Genomic DNA, 26013 nt, shown 5'->3' on the forward strand with positions numbered 1-26013 from the left:
ATATTCACATGGCGCTTGAATTTTTCCTGGTACAACTTAGGATGATAGTGTTCATACGTCGTGAGCTTCTGTACCATGTGCGCCAGAGAGGTGAAATCCAACTGAAAAACCAGATCCTTGATCGGCTTAGCGAGCCCCAGAATTGCCAAATCGACTGCCTCCTTTTCTGTGATGCGCGATGAGTAGCATCGATTCTTGACCTCTCTGAAGCGCTGCACATACTCTGACACGCTTTCCCCTCGCTTCTACTTGACTTGGGCGAGGTCGGCAATCCCGGCTTCAACAGCCTCTGAGTGATACTTGGTGTGGAACTAATCTTCCGGCTGCCTCCAAGTGCGGATCGAATCTGGGGCTAATGACGTGTACCATCCAAAGGCTGAGCCCGTGAGAGACTGGCAGAAGAACCGGACCCTCAGAGGATCTGATACTGAAATCATCCCGAGTTGTGTTAGGTATCGGCTCACGTGCTCGATGGAGCTGGCTCCTTCTGACCCGCTGAACTTGGTGAACTCCGGGAGCCGATACTTGGGTGGCAACGGGATCAAGTCGTAGTTGCTTGGGTACGGCTTGGAATAGCCGAACGCCTTTCTCTTGGGAAGAATGCCGAACTGGTCCCTTAGTATTGCGCTGATCTGCTCCACACTAAGAACTCCTGGGGCCGAGGGCTCAGCACTCGGCCCGGTAGCGTACTTCGCTAGCCATGCTTGTTTCTCCGCATCTGTCCCTGAAGCTCCTGTACTCACCAGCTGTCCCGCGCTTGTTGGGTTGATGTTGTCAGGTATGTACACGCACGTGTAGCCGTGTGGGATCTCCTTAGGCGGCTCGCTCAGGAACTAGCCCTCCCCGGGATCACCGCCGATCTTGTAGACGACGTAGATCGGCGAATTCTGCAGTCCTGGAGTTGTGAGCGAGTATGGCAATGGCGGCCTAGGCTGAAGTGGGGCTTCTCCCCTGTGACTCCCCAGGATTGGTCCCGATGGGGAGTACTGGTTCTTGATCACCTCCTGGACGACGCGATGTGCCACGCGCTCGAGCTCGTTCACCAGGCTTTTTGTGTGCCGATGAAGTGAGTGAGCCACCATATAGTTCATCTCCTGGCGCAGGGCTCTGGTGCGCTCCTCTGACGGTACGGACAGGTCGACGTTGTCGAGAGCACCTTCGGGTGAGAACCCCTTCCACCTAATGCCGTGGTTACGGGTCCTCTCGAAAGAGCCGATGAGATCGGCTTCGAACTGAGCTTTGACCTCATCATACTTCTGCTGGTGTTCGGGGGTCAGCTCTTCATACGTGACAGAGTTGGTGGTCGGCGGAACCGGCGCTTGGTTCTGAGGTCCAGTCATCCCGGCGATGGACGTTGTTGCTGATGAAGGTCCCACCGGGCGTGCCAGAATGTGTTGTCGGTCAAAACCCACCGGCGAGTAGCGACAGGCAACACGAAGTGCCGGGAGGCTGCCGGGGCGCTGGCTGGCACCGGTCCCTCGGTCAGCGGCCCAGATCCTGGCACACACCGATGCTTCCGGAGATGCAGGTCGTGCCACCTGATCTATACCCGATCAGGAAGGTGCGAATGTGCTTTCGACGATTTGCCTGCATGCACAAACACGTGTAAATATTAGTCCGAGCCGTGGTCGGCTCCCCGGGACGACTCTTGCATCGGCTTTAAAGAGTCGATCGAGTCCCGGTGTCAAATCAGATCTGCATATCTGGATATTAATAGATAAAGCAATTAGATGCAAAAGCTGCTTCAATTAGATCTAACTAATCCAATCCACGACGGTAAAAGCTTCACTGCTAGATCGTAACATCCTACACGTAGTTAGGCCTAACGAGCGTAATAGATAACCAAACTTTAACCAGAATAGAGGCCTAAGAATAAGCGAGAGCCATTTCCCGGATCAATCCATATTAAGATCAAAGCAAAGCATCTAATATGTCGCCGGATCATTCAATCCGTTTGCAAGGCCTAACCTAGCAGATATTAAGCCGATTCTTAAGTATAAGAACAAACCATAACATATTAGATCTACTAGATAGAAAAGAAGCAGGGTATTGTCTCTACGCGACTAATTCCTATGCAATGAGAATTAGCGTAAGATTAATACATGATCACGCAGAGATAACATGATATTCGTAGATGATAGACAACAAGAACATGATAGATCTACTAAAGTTCATGCTACGAACATCAGGATAACTAGGACTACTCACCATAAAAAACGCTTCAGTACGAGTAATACCAAGGTAAAAGCAAGAACAATGCTGCCCTGATCACAAGAAGTGATTAGGGCAGCGTGTCGCTTACTTGGATGAAACCCTAGGATTATGGGTGGCGGTGCGCCGAGAATTGTTGTTGCGAGACGTGATGACGTTCTCCTCCTTACGAATATCATAGGGTACATATTTATCGTCCGGAGACTTGAAAAACAATCTAAACCAACGTGTCCAAATCGGACTCTATCTCTAACCCAAACTGAACTAAATCTAAAGATACATGGCCCACATGGCCCAAACACTTACGCATGAGCCGATTCACAAGTCTTCTTTAATTCCTGCTTTAAGCCCAACTTGTTCGCGGCCTATTAATTAACCCTGTTAATTTATGGCGATAACACTGCGGGAGACCAGAGGTTTGTTTTGTCTCTTCAAAGTGGTTCTGATGGCCACTTTGGGAGGTTAGTTCTCCACCTCCTCGTGCTGGGCTGGTGTACGGTTTGTTTTGTCTCTTCAAAGTGGTTCTGATGGCCACTTTGGGAGGTTAGTTCTCCACCTCCTCGTGCTGGGCTGGTGTACTTTTGATCCACTTGCGGGCGTGCTGCTTGTCGACTGAGTTTGGCCGGTGAGGCAACCGGTGTCCGAGCCCGGTGGATGTGAGGACCGCCCGAGGCGTTCAACGAACAAACTGGCATGCTCTTGGCATGCTACTGAAGGGCATTGAAGACTTTCTCGTTGATTCGGTTCGGCAGCTGCGACAAATGCTGGATGCTCCTGTAGTGGATTTATGTGTAATTTTTCTATATTTCAGGGGTACCCGATTCAAGAGGCTGGATGTAAACTTTCTATATTAATGAAATCCAACCCTTTTCTCAAAAAAAAAAAAGCAGTAGCAACGTGTCTGATAGATGCTTGGGCAGATTCAGATTCTTTTTTAGCAGAGATTGTAATGGTTGGCGAGACCAGAACCAGATACATGTAAACTTCAAAATAATAGTACTAGTCCATAACGAAACTCACATCAAGCATCCACCATCTGCAAGCCGATCCAACGCACACGACCCACACACCTCGGACACGAGAACGAACGCTACGACGCCGGCACAGCCTCACACGGTTCCAGGCGCCCCGTCAGTTGGCCGGCGCCCCCGCCGCCTCCTCGATGTTGCTGCCGACGACGTCGACGACGAAGCGGTAGCGGACGTCGTTTCGCTCCAGGCGCTCGAGCGCCTCGTTGACGTACCCCATCTTGACCACCTCGATCTGGGAGGTGAGCCCCTTGTCGACGCAGAACCGCAGCAGCTCGGCGGTCTCGTCGACGCTGCCGATGAAGCTGCCCGTCACGGCCTTGCGGCCCAGCATTACCATGGGCGCCACGAAGCTCAGCGGCTCGCCGACCACGCCCAGCAGCACGTGCTTGCCGTCCAGCCGCAGCAGCGCCAGGTACGGCTCCAGCGGGTGGTGCACCGGCACCGTGTCGATGATGTAATCCAGCGAGTCGGCGGCCGCCGCCATGGCCTCCGCGTCGGAGCTCACCAGGTACGCGTCCGCGCCCAGCTCGTCCATCGCCTCCGCGCGCTTCCGGGACGACGAGCTGATCACCGTCACGTGGTGGCCCATCGCCTTCGCCACCTTCACGCCCATGTGGCCCACGCCGCCGAGCCCCAGGATGCCGCCGCGGAGGCCCGGGGCCGTCAGCCCGAAGTGCTTCAGCGGGCTGTACACCGTCACACCCGCGCACAGCAGCGGCGCCGCCTGCTCCGGCGCCAGGCCTGCCGGGATCGGCACCACGAACCTGCACGCCAATGGAGGAAGAATTGCCCAGGTTAAATCTTCTGACTCGATCGAGCATTGGTTAACTGTTACAAATTCAACAAGGATGAAAGATCTCTCGAAGAGCTACTGCCTGGTGCATGCCTATCATATATAAATTCATAATTCACATAAGCAAACAAAAAAAAAGGTTATCTCAGACTGTAGTTGGATAGGTGGTAGTGCGACTGAAAAAGACAGCACGCACACTAGAGTAGCATGCAGAGAAGTTTTGGATGGAAGGATGGGGAAAGGTATCCTCACTTCTCCTCCCAACAACCAGCGGTTTAGGTGACCATTCTTCAGACGAGTAGGTCAGTAGGTGAGGATTCGGCTTCTGTGGTGATGGTTCAACTCCACAAAGTTGAGCTAGTAAAGGTAGCACAACAAACCTTTCTTTTGACATCACACTCTTGCCTGGTCACCACATCCATACCCATACACCCATACTTGCTGGTGCGCGTGATGAATTTTCTCAGTTGTAACATTTCCCTATACCCATACTTTCCTCCACCCTTTTCTAGAAGGATTTGACCTCATCGACTTCACAGAGTCCAAATCAAAGTCCAAATATTGCTTGCTTTGTCCAGGACATTTTTTGTTTAGATAAAGATAATGCTGAACTATGAGTGCAGTGGTGACTGTTAATAGTTTGAGGGACTCACTTCTGGTCGACGACCATGGTGGAGGCGAACCCGCCCTGCGTGGGTTGGCCGTCGGTGTAGACGTCGTTGTAGGACCAGATCCTCTTGTTGCAGTACTGCTCGACGTTGGCCTTGCAGGGGCGGCACTCGCGGCAGCACCCGACGATCACCCCGACGCCAACGACGTCGCCGACGCGGTGCTTGCTCACCTCGGGCCCGACCTCCACCACCTCGCCGACCACCTCATGCCTGAAAAAAGTTTCCGTCGTCATCACCAAGCCAGGCCATGATTGTTTATACTAGAAGTGCGCATTTTTCCAACATTATTCAGTTCACATGCATAAAAGATGTGGAGTTGTTGTGCTGTCGGAGAAAGTTTTGGTGAGGTTGGGTTCAGTCATGGCTCTCGAAATGATGGTATAGTTCTTCTAGGTTAGGTATCATGAAAAAGATAGGAATGATAGGGTTTCTCGTGAGTATGAAATCTACTAATGAAAGCAGTGTTTATCCTGTGTTTCAAATAATGCAGTGGTGGTGTTGACAGTAATTCACGACTAAGTAAAGAGTGATGGTGACATGTGCCACTGCCACATGTAAACCTGACACCAGTTCTGAAATGACATAGATACTGCCATTTCCAGTTACTGAGCTTATTTATCCGTGCAGGGTTAAATACATCTAAGTTAGTTTGGTTGTACACATGTAATTTCTCATCAAATTGCGAAAACATATCTGTTGCAATCTGTCCTTTCATATCGACTTTTCAGAAAACCTCATGCAAGTTGGAATAGAACACTTGAAGTTCAGTTTTTTTTTTTGTGGACCGTTCTCTATCCCCTAGTAGTGCTGAAAAATCGCTAGAAAACGGAAGAAAAGCTATGGATGTGCCTGTGCTTACCCAGGGACCATGGGGTACTTGGAAGCGCCGAGGTGGTTCTTGGCCTGGTGGATGTCAGTATGGCAAATCCCACAGTACAGCACCTTGACCACCACATCTTCAGGGCCTGTCTTCCTGTTGTTGTCGGCACCAGAACAAACCCATATATAGAAAAGCAGACAAGCAGTAGTTGATTCTTGCAGGCAGGAGGCGCATGCTTTGAGACAATTAGAATATTAGATAATGGCGGACTTCGGTTCAAAGAAAAAGACAATGGCTCACGAGTCACGGCGGCATAAGAACAGCGTTAGCTTTCTTGTTTTTTTAACAAAAAAAGGAAAGCGTTAGCAAGATTCTTCTCTCGATCGAAGGAATGTAAACATGGGAACTCCTCCTGAAAAAGGAGTGTAAATATGCAGTCGATGGGATGCTCCCTGTCTGCCATATTAATATATTGCACTGTAGAACCTATATGTACTGAATGAAAACGAAGGTTGTGGCTTTATTTTCGGCTTTCTCAGCCTGATTCGAGCTTAGTGGTGCGTGCCTGTGACTAGAACAGCAGATGTGGTAGGTAATCGAGCAGGAAGGGATCGAAGGGTGGCGGCGGCGGAGCGGTCGATCGAGATGGCCATGGCCGGCGGGTTCGTACCTGACGGTGTAGGTGTAGGGGGAGAGGTGCCCGGTGGCGTCCCGGGCGGCCCACCCCACCACCGTCCTCTCCGACGCCAGGCTGCCCATTCCCGAGAGGCCGGAGGAGATCGGGGACGGCGGCGATGGGGATGGAGAAGGGGAAGAGGAGGGGTGGAGCGGGTGGGTTTGGTTTTGGCCTAGGGAGAGCACAAGTAGTGCGTGCCCTCTTTTGGTAGGAGGGCTGGCTATATATAGCGGAGGGAACAAAGCTGGGACACTGTGAGCCCGTTTAGTTACCAAATTTTTTTTACCAAAACCTTTTACTTCCCTTTTAGACACATATACGAAGTATTAAATAGAGTTAAAAAATAAAACTAATTGTACAGTTTGGATGTACATGACGAGACGAATCTTTTAAACTTGATTAGTGTATAATTAACTATAAATGCTACAGTAACCCATATGTGCTAATGATATGGTTTGGATGTACATGACGAGACGAATCTTTTAAACTTGATTAGTGTATAATTAACTATAAATGCTACAGTAACCCATATGTGCTAATGATATGGTCATGACGAGACGAATCTTTTAAACTTGATTAGTGTATAATTAACTATAAATGCTACAGTAACCCATATGTGCTAATGATATGGTCAAAGGTCTCAAAAAATTCGTCTCGCGGTTTCTAGATGAGTTCTGAAATTAATTTTTTAATTAGTATCCGAAAAATCCTCCAAACATCTAATCAAACAGTCGATTTTGTATAAAAAATTTTCATTTTAGCAACTAAACGGCCTCGAGGCTCGAGGGCAAAGTGGCAACCGGCAAGGCTGCTCTGCTCGGCCGCCACACGGCACCAGGATCTTCTGAGGCAGGCAGCTTCCAGCTTCAACGGGTGGGATCAACACCTTCTGCGTACCGCTCGTCCGCTCTCCTGCTTTGGGTTTTTGCTGGAGTTCCAGTTATTGTTTTTTTTTCTACCGACCCAAAATAACTCTACGCGAACAATACAACATACGAGCCTCCTTATTCTCTCCCATAATAAAGTCGCACACGCAGAAACTACAACTAATGTTTATGCCAAATTAAAGGAGCAATAATTGCTTAATCCGTCAATTAGAATTCCCTCGTAATTCTGGTGACCAAGTTTGAGGCCCAAACCACTTAGTATTAGCGTTTAATAAGTAAAATAGAAAAAATATTTAAAATCCTCAACCTATACTACTTTGTTATTATAAAATATGTAGTGTATAATATATCCATATTTTTATATGTTAATCAGTATATTTCAATTGTTTCTCGTTGCAAAAATAAAGTTTGTAGTTCTTCCTTACCAATCCAATAAGCTATGAGCCTGTGAGAGTTAGCAAAAAAAGCCAAAAAAAATACTAGTGGAAATTACAGGTTTATATTACCGGAAGATAAAAGGACGACACATGTATTGTGTACTCCTGCTGTACGTTATAGTACAAACCAAATTTGGTAGGCACATGCAATGTTGTTTTCAATAAAGTCAGAATTGTACCAGCTGGAACAAGGTCAATATATAAATGTGATCATGAATTCACACATGTCAAGTTGTTTTAGCATGCTTAGCGTTTGTACCTAGTGAAACAAGGGCAATAGACACATGTCAAGTTGTTTCCAATAAAAGGTAAGATTGTACACAATGAAAGAAACCCATTATAATGTGAGGGAGTGTAGATACCGTTTAATTGTTTGTGGCAAAAAAAAAAATATAGCTTTGTTTACCGTATAAAAATGCTTATATCAGATGATACCAAGCATGTAGCACAGAATTTTCCAGTAATTGAAGAAGTACTACTAAAAAAGCGATGGTTCCATACTTCCATGCGCATTGACAAACTTGACCAGGTACATTTCTACCGGAGACCAAGTCCGGTCAGCAAACACCCCCCCCCCCCCCCCCCCCCCTCGCAATTTTCACCGGGTGTCCGGAGTTTATTTTTATTTTTAGGGTGCTGGCTGCTGGGTGGACGGAGTATGGTCGCAGGAAAGTGACGTGGCGCGGGGCAGGCTGTGGTGGGTTGGCCGCGACGGGGGAGAGAAGGCGAAAGCCGAAAGGGATGCGGGGGTTGTTGGGCCGGCCGGCGCGGTAGGTGAGCGGGCCCGCCGGGCCCTGACGTCACAGCGACGTCACCTCCGGAACAAGCGGAGCTCTTCGCGTTTCAGTCTGCGGTGTCTGTCTCAGCTAGCGAACTTCCAGCTAGAATTTGGAGAAGATAACAAACCTTCAAGCTTCTTTTTTTTTTCTGTCGATGAAAAAACAAGGTCAAGGTTGATGATTGGAGACGAGCATGGCAGGTAGAGCTGCCGAGTCGTCTGCCCTCTGCCTTTGTATGGAAGCATGGACATGGAGCGATGCTTGGATTTCATTGTCTTTTCTCACTGTTGCTTGGGATGAATGGCACATCACACCCCGTGTGGACGTGATGCTAGTTTGGAGTAGCTACCGGTGCGGTTGTTAGAGCCATCGGCGTCAAGTTTTTTCTGTGTCTGAAATCGTGGATTGGCCGAGCCAATCACCGTGAAATCGACGCGAAAGCTAGATAAGTCATCAGCTAGATGATTCGTGCGCGCTAAGCACTACACCGAATTTCAAGTGAGCACCGAACACCGATAGGTACCTGCGCATGCGGATCCGGAGCTGGTGTGCTCCTAATTGTCAACGATGCGGCTTAAAATGCACTGGAAATTTCCAATGCAAGTGGATCATCCCCTCGGGGAAATTTCTAAAAAGGAATCCTACCGAAGGGTCAGGCGATCAATGATCTGAAAGTCTGAAGTCGAAAGAGTCTGAAAACACCACCAATCTTAGTTAGGCTGCTCTTCTGAGGCACCCACATCTTGATTATGGTAAGAACAGCATTTTCTTGTCCAGTTCTGCAAAGTCCAAGACGACCGAGGACATCACCATCAGCCTACTGGTGCCAACGAACAAGCGCGCACGCACACACTTCTTGTGCCAAGCACGCGGTGTTTTCTGAGATGATGATGATGGCCTGATGTGTTAGTTTGCATGGATCCATAGCACCGGCCCGTTGCAACCACATAAAGGTTCGGCGGTTACTAGGGGCAACACGCATCACTGTGAGATCTAATTTATCGTAGAAGGGCTGGCCTCTCCTGCCTCTCCTTATCCTATTCCTCCCACCCTCCCCGCCCTCTCGACGGCCTTCTTCTTGAGCATAATTTCCTTTCGTTCACCTTGCTGGCGGCCGCTCCCCCACCTCCCACTCCTCGGCAGCAGCTCGGGGGGCGGCGGCGGCGGACCATAGCTAGACCTTCTGCGATGAGTCGCATCGCATCTGCACGCGTGACCCCTAACATTAGCCGGAGGTTCGGGATCCATTAACATGACAGGCGCAGAAGACTAGCGCAGAGACCATGCCTTTCCTTTGGTCATGAGCCGATTTGTTCTTTTTATGCGGCGTTCCGGGCCTACAGAGGAGAGCGAAGGTCCCTAGTAAGGTCCATAGCAGCCCAAATTCTAATAGGGATGGATAATGAAAGCTGGGCTGATTTTGTCGGCCGAATTTGTTTTGACTTTTTCTTTTGTCTCCTGTTTTATTGTGGGCTGATTTTGTTGTTTTGTTCCTCTCCTACGGGCTCATGTTGGAATCCACGAGACGTGGCAGTGAATACGATCTCGTTACCCATCTCGCCCCGGTGGGAGGTTCGGCGGAGGCCGGAAATGCTATATATCGTCCCACGCTATAAAATTAAGATACATCGCCTGAAGTATGAATCGAGCTATTTTAAATTTTACTTGGCCCAATAACATTGCATGCAGACTTTGGGCGCGGACTCTTTTTTTTTTACTGTGCATCCACATGCAAGTTGGTTGGCTAACTACAGACACATGCATGCATGGCTATACATGATTATTTGTTCGCTACTACTTTGACGGTTTCTTTTTCTTTATCCTTTCTATTTCTTTCCTTCATTCTTTTCGTTTCCTTTTTCCTATTTTTATTCTAAGTCTAGTATGCATATGCAAATTTATTTTAATATATATATACATTTGCAATCTTTTGTTCAAATTTAAGAGTGATTTATATTCTATGTATACTAAATTATTTGTATTGTAGATTCATAAATTAGTATATGGAATGATTTATCTTCTTTTATATGTTAGTTCGTCTTCATATAAAAAGCATGGCATGGATCAGGCTCTAAAAAACACGGCACTGAAATGCTCCAGGCTATGGCCCATTGTGCCCGTGCTAGGCCTGACTCGGGTGCAGTGCCGTGCCTAGGCCTCCATGCTGGTCCGTAGTGGCAGCCCACGGCATGGCTAAAAAGGCCGGCACGATGATGGGCTCGGCTAATCCACAATTTCACACCGAAGAAAACTTGATGCCCATGGCTCGAACAACCACACTGATAGCTACTCCAACATACAGCGTGTGATGTGTCATGCATGCCAAGCAACACTGAGAGAAAAAACAGAAACAAAATTGAAATGCAAGCAACCGCACACGACTAGGGAGTTCTACCTGGTACCTATAGTTGTCCATGCAGCACGAGGCCCGGCAGCCCGCCCGGAAGCCCATTTTTTTGGCCCGGCCCGAGCCCGGCCCCGGCCCGGCCTGCAGCGTGCCCGGGATGGCACGGCCCGGCAAGGTATGCCGGGCATGGGCCGCCAGCCCAGCACGCCGGGCTGCATGGCCCGACACGGGGGGAGCAGGCCGGCCCGGTGTAAGGCCCGCTGCCCCCAACGGCCGGGAGCAGTCCAGCAGGCCGCCAGCCCAAAATCCCGCCCCTGCCGCCCCCCCGCGTATATAACCCCACCCCTTCCCCCGCGCCCTGTAACCCTAACCCTAATCCCCATTTCCCCGCCCCACCCCGACTCCGCTGGATCTAGCCGCTTCCCCTTCCCCGACCCCGACTCCGACTCCGCCAGTCCGCCCCGCCGGCCGCCGCCTCCTCGCGACCTCGCCTCCCCTCCGCCGCAGTGCACCTCCTCCTCATCTCCGGTGAGTAGATGTAGATCCCAGTAGTACTCGCCGCCTCGCGTGCTCGCTGCCTCGAGCCCTCGCGGCTCGGGGGCTCCTCTCGTCGTCGCCGACTCCGACCCCGACTCCGACCACCTTCCTGTCCCCTGTCCTCTCCTCCTTCAAATCGCCATAGGCACGCATCTCGCTGCCGTCGGCCGTCCCCGTCTTCGCCTCTCGTCTTGCTTCGGCTCCGGGCTCTGGCTGCGCAGGTAACCCTAACCCTAGTTCTTAGATCTGTTCTTCTCGTTCTTCTTGTTCGTGTTCTTCTCGTTCTTCTTGTTCGTGTTCTTCTCGTTCTTCTTGTTCGTGTTCTTCTCGTTCTTCTGTTCTTCTTCTTCAATTCTTGGTAACCCTAACCCTAACCCCCCTCCTCTATTCCTGTAGGTCTTGTGCCGGCTGCTTCTGTGGCCCGGCGCGGGGCCGCTAGTCGTTGAGGAACGGAGCCGACGAGGTCGTTGGGAACTCGTGATGGACGATATGGAGGAGTACACCATCAAGGACGGCCTCAGGGCGTGTGGGCTCCCCGGCGATGATGAGGACGAGCTGGCATCTGGCAGCGAGGCATTGTTCGGTAGCTCTGATGCTCCGATCAATGTGGAAGGCGGTGATGATGCCGGTGCTGCTGGAGGTGCAGGTGCTGTGTGACCCCTCCTGTGATGCCTTCCTCTACTCCATCCGTCTCTACTGGCACTAGCACACACTTCAAGCATGCCAGATCTGGTGCCTGGAACAACTTCAACGAGATCTTTGAGACCTTGCCAAACGACAAGAAGGTAAGAGTCGCTGCCAAGTGCCGTCACTGTTCTCATGTGCTTTCTGGCCGGTCTTCTGCTGGTACTGGGCATTTGTTCCGGCATCAGAAGGTATGCCTTTCTAAGGTTAAACATGCTGCTCTTGTTCAGTCTCGTCTAAAATATAATCCTGATGGTTCTATCCATACCTGGGAGTATAAGCCTGATGTTGCTCGTAGGGAGTTGTGCCATTTAATTGCTAGACTTGATTTGCCTCTAGGTTTTGGTTTCGAAGATGCTTTTGAGGAATATATTCAGCGTGCTCACAATTCTCATTTTGCTAGTCTCTAGGCAGACCACAACTAGAGATCTAGAAAAATATTTCCTTGAGCGCCGTTTTGCTCTAATTGAATGCTTGAAGTCTGTTTCTTCTGTGTGCCTTACATCTGATATATGGTCTGGCAATGCTAAGGAAGATTATCTTAGTGTTGTCATCCATTTTGTTTTTGCTGATTGGGAGTTAGAGAAGAGGGTCATTGGTCTTAGGCTAATTGATGTTTCACATTTTGGTGCCAACATTGATGAACGTGTTCAATCTGTTGTTATTGAGTTTGGTTTGAAGGATAAGGTGTTTTATGTCACACTTGATAATGCTTCCTCGAATGCTTCTGCCATGGCTAGACTTATTCCCAATTTTCTTGGTTACCTTGGTCCTGACCCTGAACCACTTGGCACAGAGCGAACAGTGCGTGGTCTCTTGCACCAGCGCTGTGCTTGTCACATTATAAACCTCATTGTCAAGTCTGGTTTGAAGAGGAACAAGTCATATCTTGAGGCTTTTAGGACTGCAATTTCTTATTTGAACTCTTCCAACCAACGTATTGCTGAATTTCATAACTTTTACCTTGTTAAGGGGTAGCTCCTCGAAAATTTCAGTTGGATATGGATGTGAGGTGGAATTCTACTTATATCATGCTTAAGCACCTCTTACCCTACAGATCCACCTTCTCTGTTTTCATTGGTGCTAACTATGGTTTGGTTAATGGTGAGCCACTACTCAGTGGTGGTCATTGGGCTATTGCTGATAAGATGATGGAGTTTCTTGAACTGTTTTATGATTCTACTATTTCTTTATTTGGTGTTTATTACCCAACCAGTCCTTTAATGCTGCACCATATTCTTGACATTGCTGTCATTTACATGCACAAGAGTCTGATCCTTTGCTTATGAACATTGTTACTCATATGAAACTTAAGTTCCTTAAATACTGGCAGAACATTCCTGTTTTGTATTCCTTTGCTTTTATTTTGGATCCTAGAGCCAAAATGAGAGGTTTTCAGAATGTTCTCCAGCTTCTTTCTCAAACCATTGGTTCTGACTATTCCAGTTACTTTAGTGAGGTAAGAACTGAATTGTACAAACTATTTAACAAATATGAAACCAAGTTTGGTGGAGCTCGGTTACAAAGGACCTCTCAACCAGCAGGACCTACAGGTAAGAAAAGAACAACATGGGGTAAGATCTATGGTGCTACTGCTTCTGATTCTTCTACTCCTCTTGTATCTGCATCTGCTCCTACAATAGCTGCTGTTTCTAAGTTGTCTTCCTACCTGGACAGTGACACTGTTACTTGTTTTAATGATGACTTTAACATTATAAGTTGGTGGCATGAGCATAAACTTACATATCCCATACTGTCCATCCTTGCTAGAGATATAATGTATGTTCCAGTGTCCACGGTTTCTTCGGAGTCTTGCTTTAGTCTAACTGGCAGGGTTATCGAGGAGCGGCGCCGACGGTTGCAACTTCATACAGTGGAAATGTTGACCTGTGTCAAAGATTGGGAGTTGGGTGATGCAAGGGCACAGCACGAGGTTGAGAAGGCGGTGCAAGATCTGGAAGATGCATTGAACAAGGACCTGCTGGGTGAAGGGCAGACTAGTGAAAATCAGTAAGTCACTAATGCTTTCTTGTTTTTGTTGTCCAAATTCATGTCACTAGAGTACTAGACACTAATGCAATCCTTTTTCCTTGGTAGGACTGTCTCTAACACTGGGTCTGCGCCATCTGTCTAGTGAACAAGTGATGGCATTTTGGTCTTTTGGGGAGTGGCAAGCAAGTCTGCAAAGCCAACCAAGATTGCATTGCATATTTGCATCAGTGAGAGAGTGTGCCTCTGTTCATTATTCTTGTGATAAACTCATTCTGGTGCTGTAATATTGTAATGTAATGAAAATTGAATTCAAATTATAGATCTGGGCTGTACTCTTTTTTCCTTCCTAGGATTTCTCACAAGGGTGAGTTTTACCTAGGAAGGTTTTTAACGAGGCAGCTAAAACTTGATCACACAGATCAAGTGCAAACAGATCTATAATTTGTATCATCACTTGCAAGTTATAAAAGTGATGATCTTTTGCTTACTTTGGTAGTTTGGTTTCCTGTTTTCTGTTGGTTGTGATTCTGAATTCTGTTGCAAGTGATTATGAAAATCCTTGTTTTTTTTGAGTTGATTGAATGTAAATTTGGAAACCAGGCCATGGGCCGGCACGGCACGCTATTTCTTGGCGTGCCAAACGGGCAGGCCCGGCACGAAATCGGCCAGTGGGCTCGTGCCTGGGCCGTGGTGCCGCCCGTTGGCTGACCCGGCACGGCCCGGAGCTCACCGAGCCAGGGCGGGCCCGGGCGCGAGCTGGGCCGGGCGGCCCGAATGGACATCTATACGGGTACCTGCCATGTTCGTCTGCAATCATCAACCTTGACCTTGTTTTTTCATCGATAGAAGAGAAAAAAAAGCTCATGGTGTGTTTAGTTAGATTTTGGATTTTTGGATGAGAATTTTTCACATTTGAAGTATTAAATGTAGACTAATCACAAAACTAATTATAGATCTCGTTTGTAAACTACGAGACGAGGCTAACGAGCCTAATTAATCTATTATTAGCATATGTTTACTGTAGCATTACTGTAGCAATTTGTGTCTAATCATGACATAATTAGGCTCATTAGATTTGTCTCGCGATTTACAGTCCATTTGTGTAATGCGACTTATTTTTTGACTATATTTAATACACCATGCAGATGATTTAAAAAATTTTGAATTTTAGGATTTTGTATCTAAACACGACCTGAGCGTTTTTTATCTCCAAATTCGAGCTAGAAGTTCGCTAGCTGAGACATACAGGCAGACTGATGGTAGCTCTGAAAGAAATGAGGAGAGCTCCGAACTTGTTCAGGCGGTGACGCCGGCAGCCCCCGCTTAAATACCGCGCGCGACCCAACTACCCAACAACCCCCCACCCCCCCGGCACACACACACACACATCCCCACTGCCTCGCGCCACGTCACTCTCCTGCAACTACACTTCGTCCACCCAGCGGAACGCTCCGCAAGCCCCCTACGGAGAAAATTCAGTAAACAGCACTGGTATAGGACGGTGTTCACGAAACAGCACTGGTTTTTCGTCGCTTCAGGAAACAGCATCGCAGACATCGTATAGATTTAGAAAACAGCACTGCTTCTTTTTTTATTCCTTTGTTTCCATTGTTTTCGTTGGTTTCCACGGAATAACCAATAGCCAAAAGACCAGCTTGCCCTCTATCGCTCTGGGGGCTCTTTCTCGACTCCTTCCCCAACCGCGGCGTTCCGCTCTGGCCAAACCCTAGACCAGGAAGAAAACGAAAAAACAGATTCAAGGCAAGCCATGAACCAGGTGCAAGGAAATTGGAAAAATGTGAAATATGTGGAGAAGTTGGACAGCATGATCCTAGCTGTAGTGTTCCAAAGAAAAGGTAAGTTAGGAAATCATATCTACTCAGTTTACTAATGTACTGTAAGTGACTTTTTTGTGAATGCAGGAAGGCACCTTCCAAACCAAAGAACAGGGCAGTCAAGCCAAAGATAGTGCCTGCTGTTAATATTTCTCTAGGCAGTATTACCCGAAGAAGGGTATCTTTGTTACAGGGAGGCCAAGAGTATGCTCAAGGGTCATCTACTATCACTAACTCAGTCAAGCGCCTTTTTGTGCTGTCCCAGGATGGATGAGCTGCATCGTCAAGTGGGATAAAATGATGGTCTAGTACTAATGCATGGAATTTGTGTGATATTTTGTGATCCATGCAGCTTAGTAGCTCATTTGAGATGTCTGAATATCAAACTTAGTTCTATTGGTGCATGGGAATTGTGTGATATTTTGTGGTCCATGCAATTTACAGTAGTTATTTTGGTGTGAATACAAAACTAGATTATTAATATGTAAGGTGATGCCTCTATGTAAGATAAAGTGGACCTATTATATATAAATATGCAATATGCTATGTGGAGATATTTGCAATTTATTTATCCAAACCAGTGTAAAGGGGTAGATAGGGATGCCAACACAATGAGATGTAGTAGAGGCAAATTGGTCTATTTGTAAGTACAGAAAATGGCCAGAATTAAAGAAAAGGAGTTAGCAAATAGATGGAGTGTGGTTTTGAGAGTTGTTTGATGAAACCGGTGCTATTCTATGGATTCACAAATTTCTAGTGCTATTTGCTGAACACCCTAACAGACTAGTGCTATATCCTGAATTCCCCCGCCTGCTACGTCCTACCCCCAAACTACATTTGGCGTCCATGCAGGATCTTCTACCGAATCAAACTGCCCGGCGGAAAATTTGAGAGGGGGCTTTTCTAACCGGTGAAGGAGCACCACGCACCACTAGACGACCATCTGTAGTGTAACAACCTGTATTTTATAGAATATTATATGTCAAAAATTGAGGATTTCAATTTTTTTTTCGCGAGTACTTAGCAATAGAATCAATATATAAGGTTAACATTTCTTCACTATGGAATTCCTAGCAAACAAATCTATTAAAAATAAGGTTGTACTTGTAAGTGTGATTTATTTGTTGTTTTGTTTGGTTTCATTTTGGATGTTTAGAATTACTCCCACCGTTCTCTATTGATAGTCATATTTCATCTTGAAACAATGACCAAGGAAAAGCAACTTTGCTTATCATCTAATTAATGTAACACAAGGCTTTTTGCTAGTCCTCCATTGTCTTTGCTAGAAACTCCTCGTTACTGGTGTTATTTATTGCCATGGTCCTTATTAATAGCAAATAGGACTATCATTTGTGAATATTTGAGTTTTGGAAATAGGACTATCAAAAGAGAATGGAGGGAGTATATGGATCAAATTTAAATTCGAAAGCTAGATAACCTAACTGCCCTACCTACTAACCTACCCAGTCCGCTACCTAAACTCTACCTAGATCCTACCCTACGATAACTTGGATCTAGCCCAGCCCAGACCCCTAGCCGAAACCCAACCCCACTAGCCCAGGTGTCCGATTCGTCTAGTTGACGCACCCCACACCGGCCTGCCTCACGCAGCCCGCACAGGCCCACTAGCGCCCCGCACCGGCCTAGCACCGCATGGGCTCGGCCCACCAAAGCCACCTTACCCCTCTGCCACCGCCGCTGACACGTGGGTCCACCTTGTCAGGTTTCCTCTACATCGCGATGCACCTTCCCCTTCCATCGTTCCCGCACCACGATCACCCCGTTCCGCGACAACCCAGTAAAATGGCTGCGCCCGCGCCTCGCTCGCGTCACCAACGACCGGCCTTTTCCTGGCCCACACCTTGCCTCAGCTGCTCCGCGCTTCCAACCCTAGATGCGCATGGTCGGATGCGTGCCACGTGCTCGTGGCATGGACGTCCAGCCACACCGACCATCGATCCGCCCTAAACCCTAGAACTACCCCACCTACAAAACCCCTCTGCGCGGCCACCAACCAAACTATTGCTCGTCTTGGGGGTTTTGCCCTTCCAATTCGCCACTGCCGCCGCACTAGGAGGAGAGAAGGGGAGCAAGGAGGTGCACGAGAACCGGTCGTCGGAGGTCCCACACCACCAAGCTGGCACCCGATCGACTATATCAATGTGGCCGCGCTGCCTGCACCGCACCGCCTCGCCATGGCCACGACCCTACATTGACCAAATATGGCAGAAAATGTGTGAAAGTGAGGGTTCCACTAGCCATCTAACCATGATTTCTCTTGTGAACCACCAGCATTACCGGCTCAATGACCGGTACATCTTTTCGTTCTATGCAATTTGTTGCACGTATTGCATGTTTAGTGTAACACCCCTGTGTTAATCGTGCTCGCTAATCCCGAGTTAATTCGCTAACGACGAACAATTAACTCGGGATTAGCGAGCACGATTAACACAGGGGTGTTACATTTAGCAAAGCTTCGAAATTGATTCATAGCTAGAGTAGGACTATTGGCTAGACTATTGCTTCACAAATTAGCAGGAGGCCATGAAATCAGAATTGAGCACAAATCTCAAGGGCAAGAGTGGTAGATGAATCTATCGACCGACATGCAGCTGGCAAAATTTGCACCCGATATCAGGGGGGAACCTAGCGTAGAAGCCACAAATTTTCTAAGTTGTAACGCGGCTCACAAACTGAATCAGATGCAATCATATGGTCACCACGATAAGTCGATAATAGTAAATTGACACGGCATCTTCTTAATTGACTTAGTTTGATACTTTGATCATAGCGATGTACGCCAAGCAGGCTCCGGTGGATGGGATAGATTATAGATGGGCATTCGGGCTGCCCGACCCGGCCCTAGCATGAGCCCGGCCTGGCCCGCTCTTAGCCGTGCCGTGCTTGGCCCGGCCCAATATAAAGTCGGGCCGTGCCGTGCCAGCCCACGGGCTCTACCAGCGGCCCAAGCACGGGCCCGCGGGCCTGTTTCATGCCGGGCCAGTCCGCTGGAGCCCGGCACTGCAGCCCAGGCCGGGCCGCCCGAAGCCCATAGTTCAAAATATATCTCACCCTACTCCAAATTTAACAAGCAATTCAAAAAAAAAAAAAGATCACAGATCACAGCCAGCCACACACAGACATATAGCAAAATATCACTTAACTGATAAGTGATAACACAATTATAGAGCTGTTTTAACACTTGATCTATGTGATCAAGTGTTGCTGCCTCATTAAAAACTTTCCTAGGTAAAACTCACCCTTGTGAGAAACCCAAGGAAGGGAAAAAGAGTACAACCCAACTATATAATTATTCAAAATTACATCACATTGTTCAAGTTCAGCAGACTCATTAGTACATTACAAACAGAAGATCAAATTGCAAAACACTACTGCTGACTTGGTGATGCTGTTGGCCTCTTGCCTAAGCCCAGCCTTGCCCCTTGCCTTCGCTTCTCATGACTAGCCATTTGCAGGGGCAGATCTAGCAAACACAGACCATAGAAGAATCAATGATCATGATTTAACTCATTTCCATGTGAACTTGTGAAGTACTTACTCATTTCCAGCAGTCTGCCCTTCAGCATTGTCCTTGATGCCAAACTTTAACTCCAAATTTCGCGTCAACTTCTCGACATCATGCTGCGCCCTTGCATCAACAGCTTCCCAGTCCTTGACCCAGGTCAAGTACTTCACATTATGAGGCGCCAAGCGTCGTCGACGCTCCTCGATCACCCTGCCAGTGAGACTAAAGCAAGATTCCGAAGAGACAGTAGAAACTGGAACAGACATAACATCTTTTGCTAGTATGGACAGAATGGAATATGTCAGTTTGTTCTCATGCCACCAAATTATTATGTCAAAATCATCATCAAAGCTGGTGACAGTGTCGCTGTCCAAGTAGGAAGCCAACTCTGAAACAAGAGGCACAGATACAGCAGAAGATGTAGATACAAGAGCAGGAGAAGAGGGACTTGTACCAGCAGCTCCATATATCTTACCCCAAGCATTTTTTTTCTTACCAGGTGATCCTGATATGTTGGAGGGCCTCTGCAACCTAACTGCACCATACTTGTTTTCATACTTGTTATATAATTTGTACAGGTCAGCTTTTACCTCAGTGAAGTAATTAGAATAATCAACACCAATAGCTTGAGAAAGAAGCTGGATAATATTATGAAATCCTCTCATCTTGGCCCTTGGATCCAAAACAAAAGCTAATGAATACAAAAGAGGGATGTTTTGCCAATACTTGAGGAACTTCAGTTTCATAGGAGTCAGAATGCTCATGAGCAAAGGATCAGTCTCTCTGGCATGCAAATGACAAGCAATTTCAAGGATATGATGCAGCATCAGAGGACTAGTTGGATAATAAACAAGGATTGTGAGCACGATGAATGTACTCCTCAAATGCTTCTTCATAACCAAAACCAAGAGGCAAATCAAGTCTAGAAATCAACCGGCACAGCTCTCTCCGAGCAACATCGGGTTTGTATTGCCAACCAGTGACTGAACCATCACCATTGAACTGGATGCGGGACTGCACTAAAGTAGCATGCTTAGCTTTCTTGACGCATTGCGCCTGGTGACGGAGTAGATGTCAAGTACCAGAAGCAGATCGAGCAGACAGAACATGATTACAGTGGTGGCACTTGGCAGCGATTCGTACCTGCTTGCCAGAGGGCAAGGTCTCAAAGATCGGCTCGAAGTCGTTCCAGGCACCAGACCTGGCACGCTTCAGCACGATGTTGTTGGCAGTAGAAGCAGTAGGCGTCGAGGCCGGCGTCTGAGTCGCCGACGCGCCGACGCCATCACCTCCAGCACCAGCGCCGGCATCATCAGGGTCATCGACATTGATCGGAGCAACACTGCTACCGAACAATGCCTCAGCGCCGACAGTCAGGTCATCGTCGTCGTCTGCGGGCAGGCCACACGCCCTGAGGTTATCGTTGACGGTGTACTCCTCCATGTCGTCCATCACGACGACCTCAAGGTGCAGCCCACCTTCGCATCTACCCTCGGCGGCTCCGTTCCTCAACGGCCGGCGGCCCCGAGTGCACGAGACCTGCACAAGAGACAAGACGGAGATGAAAGACGAGGGTTAGGGTAGGGAAAAGAATGGAGATGGAAGACGAGGGTTAGGGTTAGGGTTACGAGACCTGTGCAGCCGGAGCCCGGAGCCGTAGAGAGAAGAGACAACGACGGCGAGACGGCAAAGACTACTGCGAACTCCGGCCAGGATTGGAGCGAGCCAGCGAGGTGCGTAGGAGCGCGAGATCTGCTCACCGGAGCGACGGAACCGGACATCTACTCACAGGAGACGAAAGGGAAGACGACAAGCCGGCGGCGGAAGCGGGTGCGGCCGTGCGGGTCGTCGCTCGCCGGCCAGAATTGAATGGGGGCTAGGGTTACGGGCGGGGAGCGGAGCGGAGCGGCGGTGGGATCCAGGCGACGGGGGCGCGAGGCGAGGCCGCGAGGGAATGGAATGGGGGCTAGGGACTAGGGTTACGGGCGGGGGGAGCCGCGGGCGGGTGAGTAATATACTCCCTGCCCCGGACCCCGGTGCCCTCTCCCCTGGCCAGCTGGGCTGGGCCCGCCGCCCGCCGGTTGGAGTTACCGGGCCACTACCGGGCCGGCCTGGTAACTCCGTGCCGGGCCGTGCCGGCCCACGGGCGGGGGTGCCGGCCCAGGCGCGGGCACGGGACACGGGCCGTGCCAGCCCGGGCACGAAATGGATCGGGCCGGGTTTGGGCCGGGCAAAAAAAACGGGCTTCCGGGCGGGCCACCGGGTCACGGGCTGCATGGCCAGCTATAGGATAGATAGAGCCAGTTCTGCCCATATGTCTGCCAGCGAAGTGCGCGTGCGCAGGAGTCGGAGATGCACACGCCCACGTCTAGCCTGTGTTTAGTTGCGAAAAGGATGCGAAAAGTGTTTGCAAAAAGCATTGTAGCACTTTTCATTTGTATGTGGTAAATAATGTCCTATCATAGGCTAACTAGACTCAAAAGATTCGTCTCGCAATGTATATCAAAACTATGCAATTTTTTTTATTTACCTACATTTAGTACTCCATGCATGGGTCATTTGTTATATTTAATTTTTCGATGTGATTTCGATGTAATGGAAAGTTTGGAGGAGTTAGAGGAACTAAACACAGCCCTATTTTCTTGGCTCCTTTTTCCTCACCGGCCCGTCTTTCCGCTGTCGTCATGACCTGGGTTGGCTCATCATTTCGAGTGGCTAGTGGCCTGGCCCGGTCGACTATTGTGCCGCGCACCGTCTTTCTTTCCTTCTAGCTTTTTCCCCCTTCTAGCAGGTTCTCCATCCGCCTTTCCAATTGCAGACGGACCAATCCAAGCGTGCTGTATGGTTTAAAACAATTTCAATAAAACTTTCTAATATTAAATTCTTTACAATATCATCAATTTTACTGATATGTTAAGAAAAGACGAGGAGGAAATTTCATATAATGAGAAAAAAGTTTTATCCCGTAAAACTCAATTCTCAGTTTTAGTAACCGTACTCTACACGCGCCCGGCGTGCGCGTCCGTCCAGACGCTGGGTGGGGCTCATCAACAGGTTGGTTAGGCGATCGAGTACGGAGTACCTTGGACCACTCATTCAAATCACACCAACCACCAATCCACCATACCCCACGCATCTTCACAGTCGCCGGCAGCTCTTCATCACGACCAACCGTGCTAGCCGACAGAGCTGGACGAAAAACTCCTAGTTCGCTAGCTTGCTCGATTCGATCACCGACACGGCGGCGCGGCCGCACTCGCAGAGTTGGTGATTATCGGTGGGTATAGGCTTGATTTGATTAGAGGCTTGTTTCCTTCGTCCTTGATTCAGCTGCATTTGCTGCCGTGGAACAGGTGCTCACAAACTGGCCTCCTTTTTTCTTTACATTTTCTCCATGTGTGCTTGCTTCTGGCCAGCCTTTGTCCTCACCGTTGCTGGCACCTCACCTGCGGAGGCCAAGCACCCTCTCCCTCTGCATCTCGCAATCCGAAACGAGCTAGCTCTAGCTATTCACAAGCCAAGCCGAGCTATGTTTTCCGCTCGTTTAGATAACAAGCCGAGCTGAGCCAGCTCAATATCCACCGCTACTAGCCCATTACAGCATGCCGCCATGGCACACTTGAATGCCACTAAAGCTTCTCCACATCTCAGCTACGGGCGGATCCACACCTGATGCGTGGACAACCCGCTGTGCGTACGAGTCCCCACCTGAATTATATTCCATAGACGCCGGGAGTCCGGTGATGGAAGTGTTGCGCATGGCGCAGTTACATGGTCGATTACAATTAGCAGCACATGTCTGAGTGGTTGGAATTACGCTGTCGCGTTACTTGTGAGTGGTAACTGTTACCTGAATGGGACTGCATGCCCTGGTTGCTGTCAGTGTTAATCGTGGAGCAGAATCAGCAAGCGTTGTGTCGGGTCATCTGCTGGTGGAGTCGAGATGAGATGGGGGCGTAGCACCTGTAACCTTGAGCCATAATAAACTAGCGCCAGTGACATGCTGACAGCAGAGTCATCAAGCAGCTCGGAGAAGGCCGACGGCGACCAAGAAGAGGCCGATCCGACCCGGAGGAGAGCTCGCGCGGCCATGGTTGAGGAAGAAGCGGCCGTGCCCCCCGCCGTGGCGGCAGCGAGCGCCCCGCCGCACCTGCTGCTGATATGCTTCCCGGGGCAGGGCCACGTGAACCCCATGCTCCGCCTGGCGAAGCGCGTCGCGGCCAAGGGCCTCCTCGTGACCTTCTCCTCGTTGGCCAGCGTGGGCGCGAGGCTGGCGGCCGCCGCGGGGGTGTCGGCCGGCGGCGACGGCGTGCCCGTGGGCCGGGGCCGCGTCCGGTTCGAGTTCCTGGAGGACGGCGACCCCGGGCCCGACCTGGACGACCTCATGCGGCACCTCGAGACGGCCGGGCCCCCGGCGTTCGCGGCGCTGCTGCGGCGCCAGGCGGAGGAGGACCGGCCCGTGGCGTGCGTGGTGGCGAACAACCCGTTCATGCCGTGGGCGAGCGACGTGGCCGCCGGCGAGGGGATCCCGACGGCGGTGCTGTGGGTGCAGTCGTGCGCGGTGTTCTCGCTCTACTACCACCACGTGCACGGCCTGGTGGAGTTCCCGCCCGAGGACGACCCCGGGGCGCGGTTCAAGCTCCCGGGCCTGCCGGAGATGTCCGCCGCCGACGTGCCGTCGTTCCTGCTCCCGTCCAACCCGTTGAAGCTCCACGCCGACGCGATCATCAGGCAGTTCCGCACCATCGGGCGCGCGTCGTGGGTGCTGGTGAACTCGTTCGCGGAGCTGGAGGCGGACGTGCTGGCCGCGCTCCCCGGCGTGACGCCGCGCACGCCGGAGCTCATCACCGTGGGGCCGCTCATCGAGCTCCACCAGGGGCAGGAGGACGACGCGATGCGCGGTGACCTGATCAAGGCCGCCGACGACTGCGTGGAGTGGCTGGACGCGCAGCCGCCCCGGTCCGTGGTGTACGCGTCGATGGGCAGCGTGGTGGTGCTGTCCCCCGGCGAGGTCGCGGAGATGGCGCACGGGCTGGCGTCGACGGGGCGGCCGTTCCTGTGGGTGGTGCGGCCGGACACGCAGCCGCACCTGCCGGAGGGGTTCCTGGACTCCGTGTCCGGGCGCGGCGCCGTGGTGGCGTGGAGCCCGCAGGAGCGCGTGCTGGCGCACCCGTCGACGGCGTGCTTCCTGACGCACTGCGGGTGGAACTCGACGCTGGAGACGGTGGCGGCAGGAGTGCCCGTGGTGGCGTTCCCGCAGTGGGGGGACCAGTGCCCGGACGCGCGGTATCTGGTGGAGGAGCTCGGCATGGGCGTGCGCCTGCGCGGCGCGCGGCGGGAGGCCGTGCGCGAGGCCGTGGAGGCCGCCGTGGCGGGGCCCCGCGCGGGGGAGATGCTCGCAAACGCCAGGCGGTTGAGTGCCGCCGCCAGGGCCGCCGTGGCGCCCGGCGGGTCCTCGGACGCCCACGTCCAGGCGTTCGTAGACGAGGTGGCGCGGCGGAGCGGCTAAGGCCCAGGCCCAGCCTTCTCCCGCCGTCGTGACAGAGGTCTAGCGGAGCCGAGCCTGAGCAGCAGGTCGCGTCGAGACTTGATTGTTCAATTCGATTCCAATAAGATTCTGCGTGCTCTACTCCTACCGTGGTTGCGTTGCCAATCTTGTTGCGTTCCGTGGTGTCCGTGTGTTGGTGGAAGGTTCTGAGGCGACGACGAGTGTGGTCTGGGCGAGCTTCAGGGGTGCGGCGTGGTCTGCTCCTGCAGGGGCGGCGGCGCTGTCGACCTCCATGCGGGCAGCCTTCTCCAGCAGTCGATTCGGGTCACTGTGGGGCATATGAATCGTGGATGGGTGTAGCAGGCCGCGTCGGCTTCGGCTGGCATCGACTGGGGTGGCCGAATCGCCTCACCGGAGCTTGACTGGACTGGTGCGAATGCCACTGCCATGACCTCCCTTCTCGGAGGAAAGTGTGGCCGGGGAACAAGATCCAGCCATGCATGTCTGAGCACCGGGACTGGATCATCACCAAATTCTCCGGCTGCAACATGGTATGGGTCAAATTCCGATTTGGGAATTGGGATCATAAGAATCTTGAGAGACAGCTTGCAGCATTCGTCTAGCCCATGACCCCATGACAGAATACATCGTACTCTGCGTATGGGGATGAGGGAGAGAGGGAAGGAGCAGGGGCAAGGAGTCTTTTTCGTGCCGTGTCCACCGTGGCTGTCCGACTGTAGGTGGTCAAACGGCTGGCATGACACGATACTAGCACTAGCACGATGAGGCATGGCACTACCAGGCACAGCCAGTTAGCCGTGCCGAGGCAGCGGCCCAGGCGACCCCTGGTAGCTTTGATTCAATTCAAATATTGTCATATATATCTCTCTGCGTTTGTCACATATAAAACCTTGATTTAGATCGCGACTGATAATTGTGATCTAATTATTTTCTAAAAGATTCTATTATTTTACAAACAACCCCCTATTTTGGTCGAGATGAATTCGTTGTTGGTCCCCGCTCGCTTGCCGACAGCCGTCCGCCGCCGTGGTCCTGGCTGACGCAATCGTGAAGTGCCATCATCCAGTTTTTTTTAAGGGGTTGTGCCATCATCCAGTGGCAGGTACAATTGGTAGTCCGGGTAAACCTAGGACTATCCAAAAATTCAGCCCGAAAATTGTTTAGCGCTTAAAAATTGAGGCCTAAACTTAACAAATAGCCCAACAATCAACTCTAGCCCACAAATAGCCTCTCCCTCAGCCCAATTCCCCGTCTCGCGATCTCGGTCTCCCTCCGACT

At 50.4% G+C, this 26013-nt stretch overlaps 2 protein-coding genes across 2 annotated transcripts; one reads left to right on the forward strand and one right to left on the reverse strand.

Annotated features, from left to right (window-relative positions):
• Window positions 1-3111: 3111 nt before the first annotated feature.
• LOC120654896 (probable cinnamyl alcohol dehydrogenase) lies at window positions 3112-6410 on the reverse strand. Its single transcript, XM_039932578.1, has 4 exons — window positions 6197-6410; window positions 5566-5679; window positions 4689-4916; window positions 3112-4006 (listed from the first exon to the last, which is right to left on the reverse strand). The coding sequence occupies exons 1-4, from the start codon at window positions 6283-6285 to the stop codon at window positions 3343-3345; spliced, it is 1095 nt and encodes a 364-aa protein (XP_039788512.1). The 5' UTR covers window positions 6286-6410; the 3' UTR covers window positions 3112-3342.
• A 16233-nt stretch (window positions 6411-22643) lies between these two features.
• On the forward strand, window positions 22644-25648 carry LOC120654897 (gallate 1-beta-glucosyltransferase-like). Its single transcript, XM_039932579.1, has 2 exons — window positions 22644-24800; window positions 24918-25648. The coding sequence occupies exon 1, from the start codon at window positions 23227-23229 to the stop codon at window positions 24733-24735; it is 1509 nt and encodes a 502-aa protein (XP_039788513.1). The 5' UTR covers window positions 22644-23226; the 3' UTR covers window positions 24736-24800; window positions 24918-25648.
• The last annotated feature ends 365 nt before the right edge of the window (window positions 25649-26013 follow it).

Source organism: Panicum virgatum, chromosome 1N (genome assembly GCF_016808335.1).
Source record: "Panicum virgatum strain AP13 chromosome 1N, P.virgatum_v5, whole genome shotgun sequence".
In the NCBI taxonomy this organism is placed as follows: Eukaryota; Viridiplantae; Streptophyta; class Magnoliopsida; order Poales; family Poaceae; genus Panicum; species Panicum virgatum.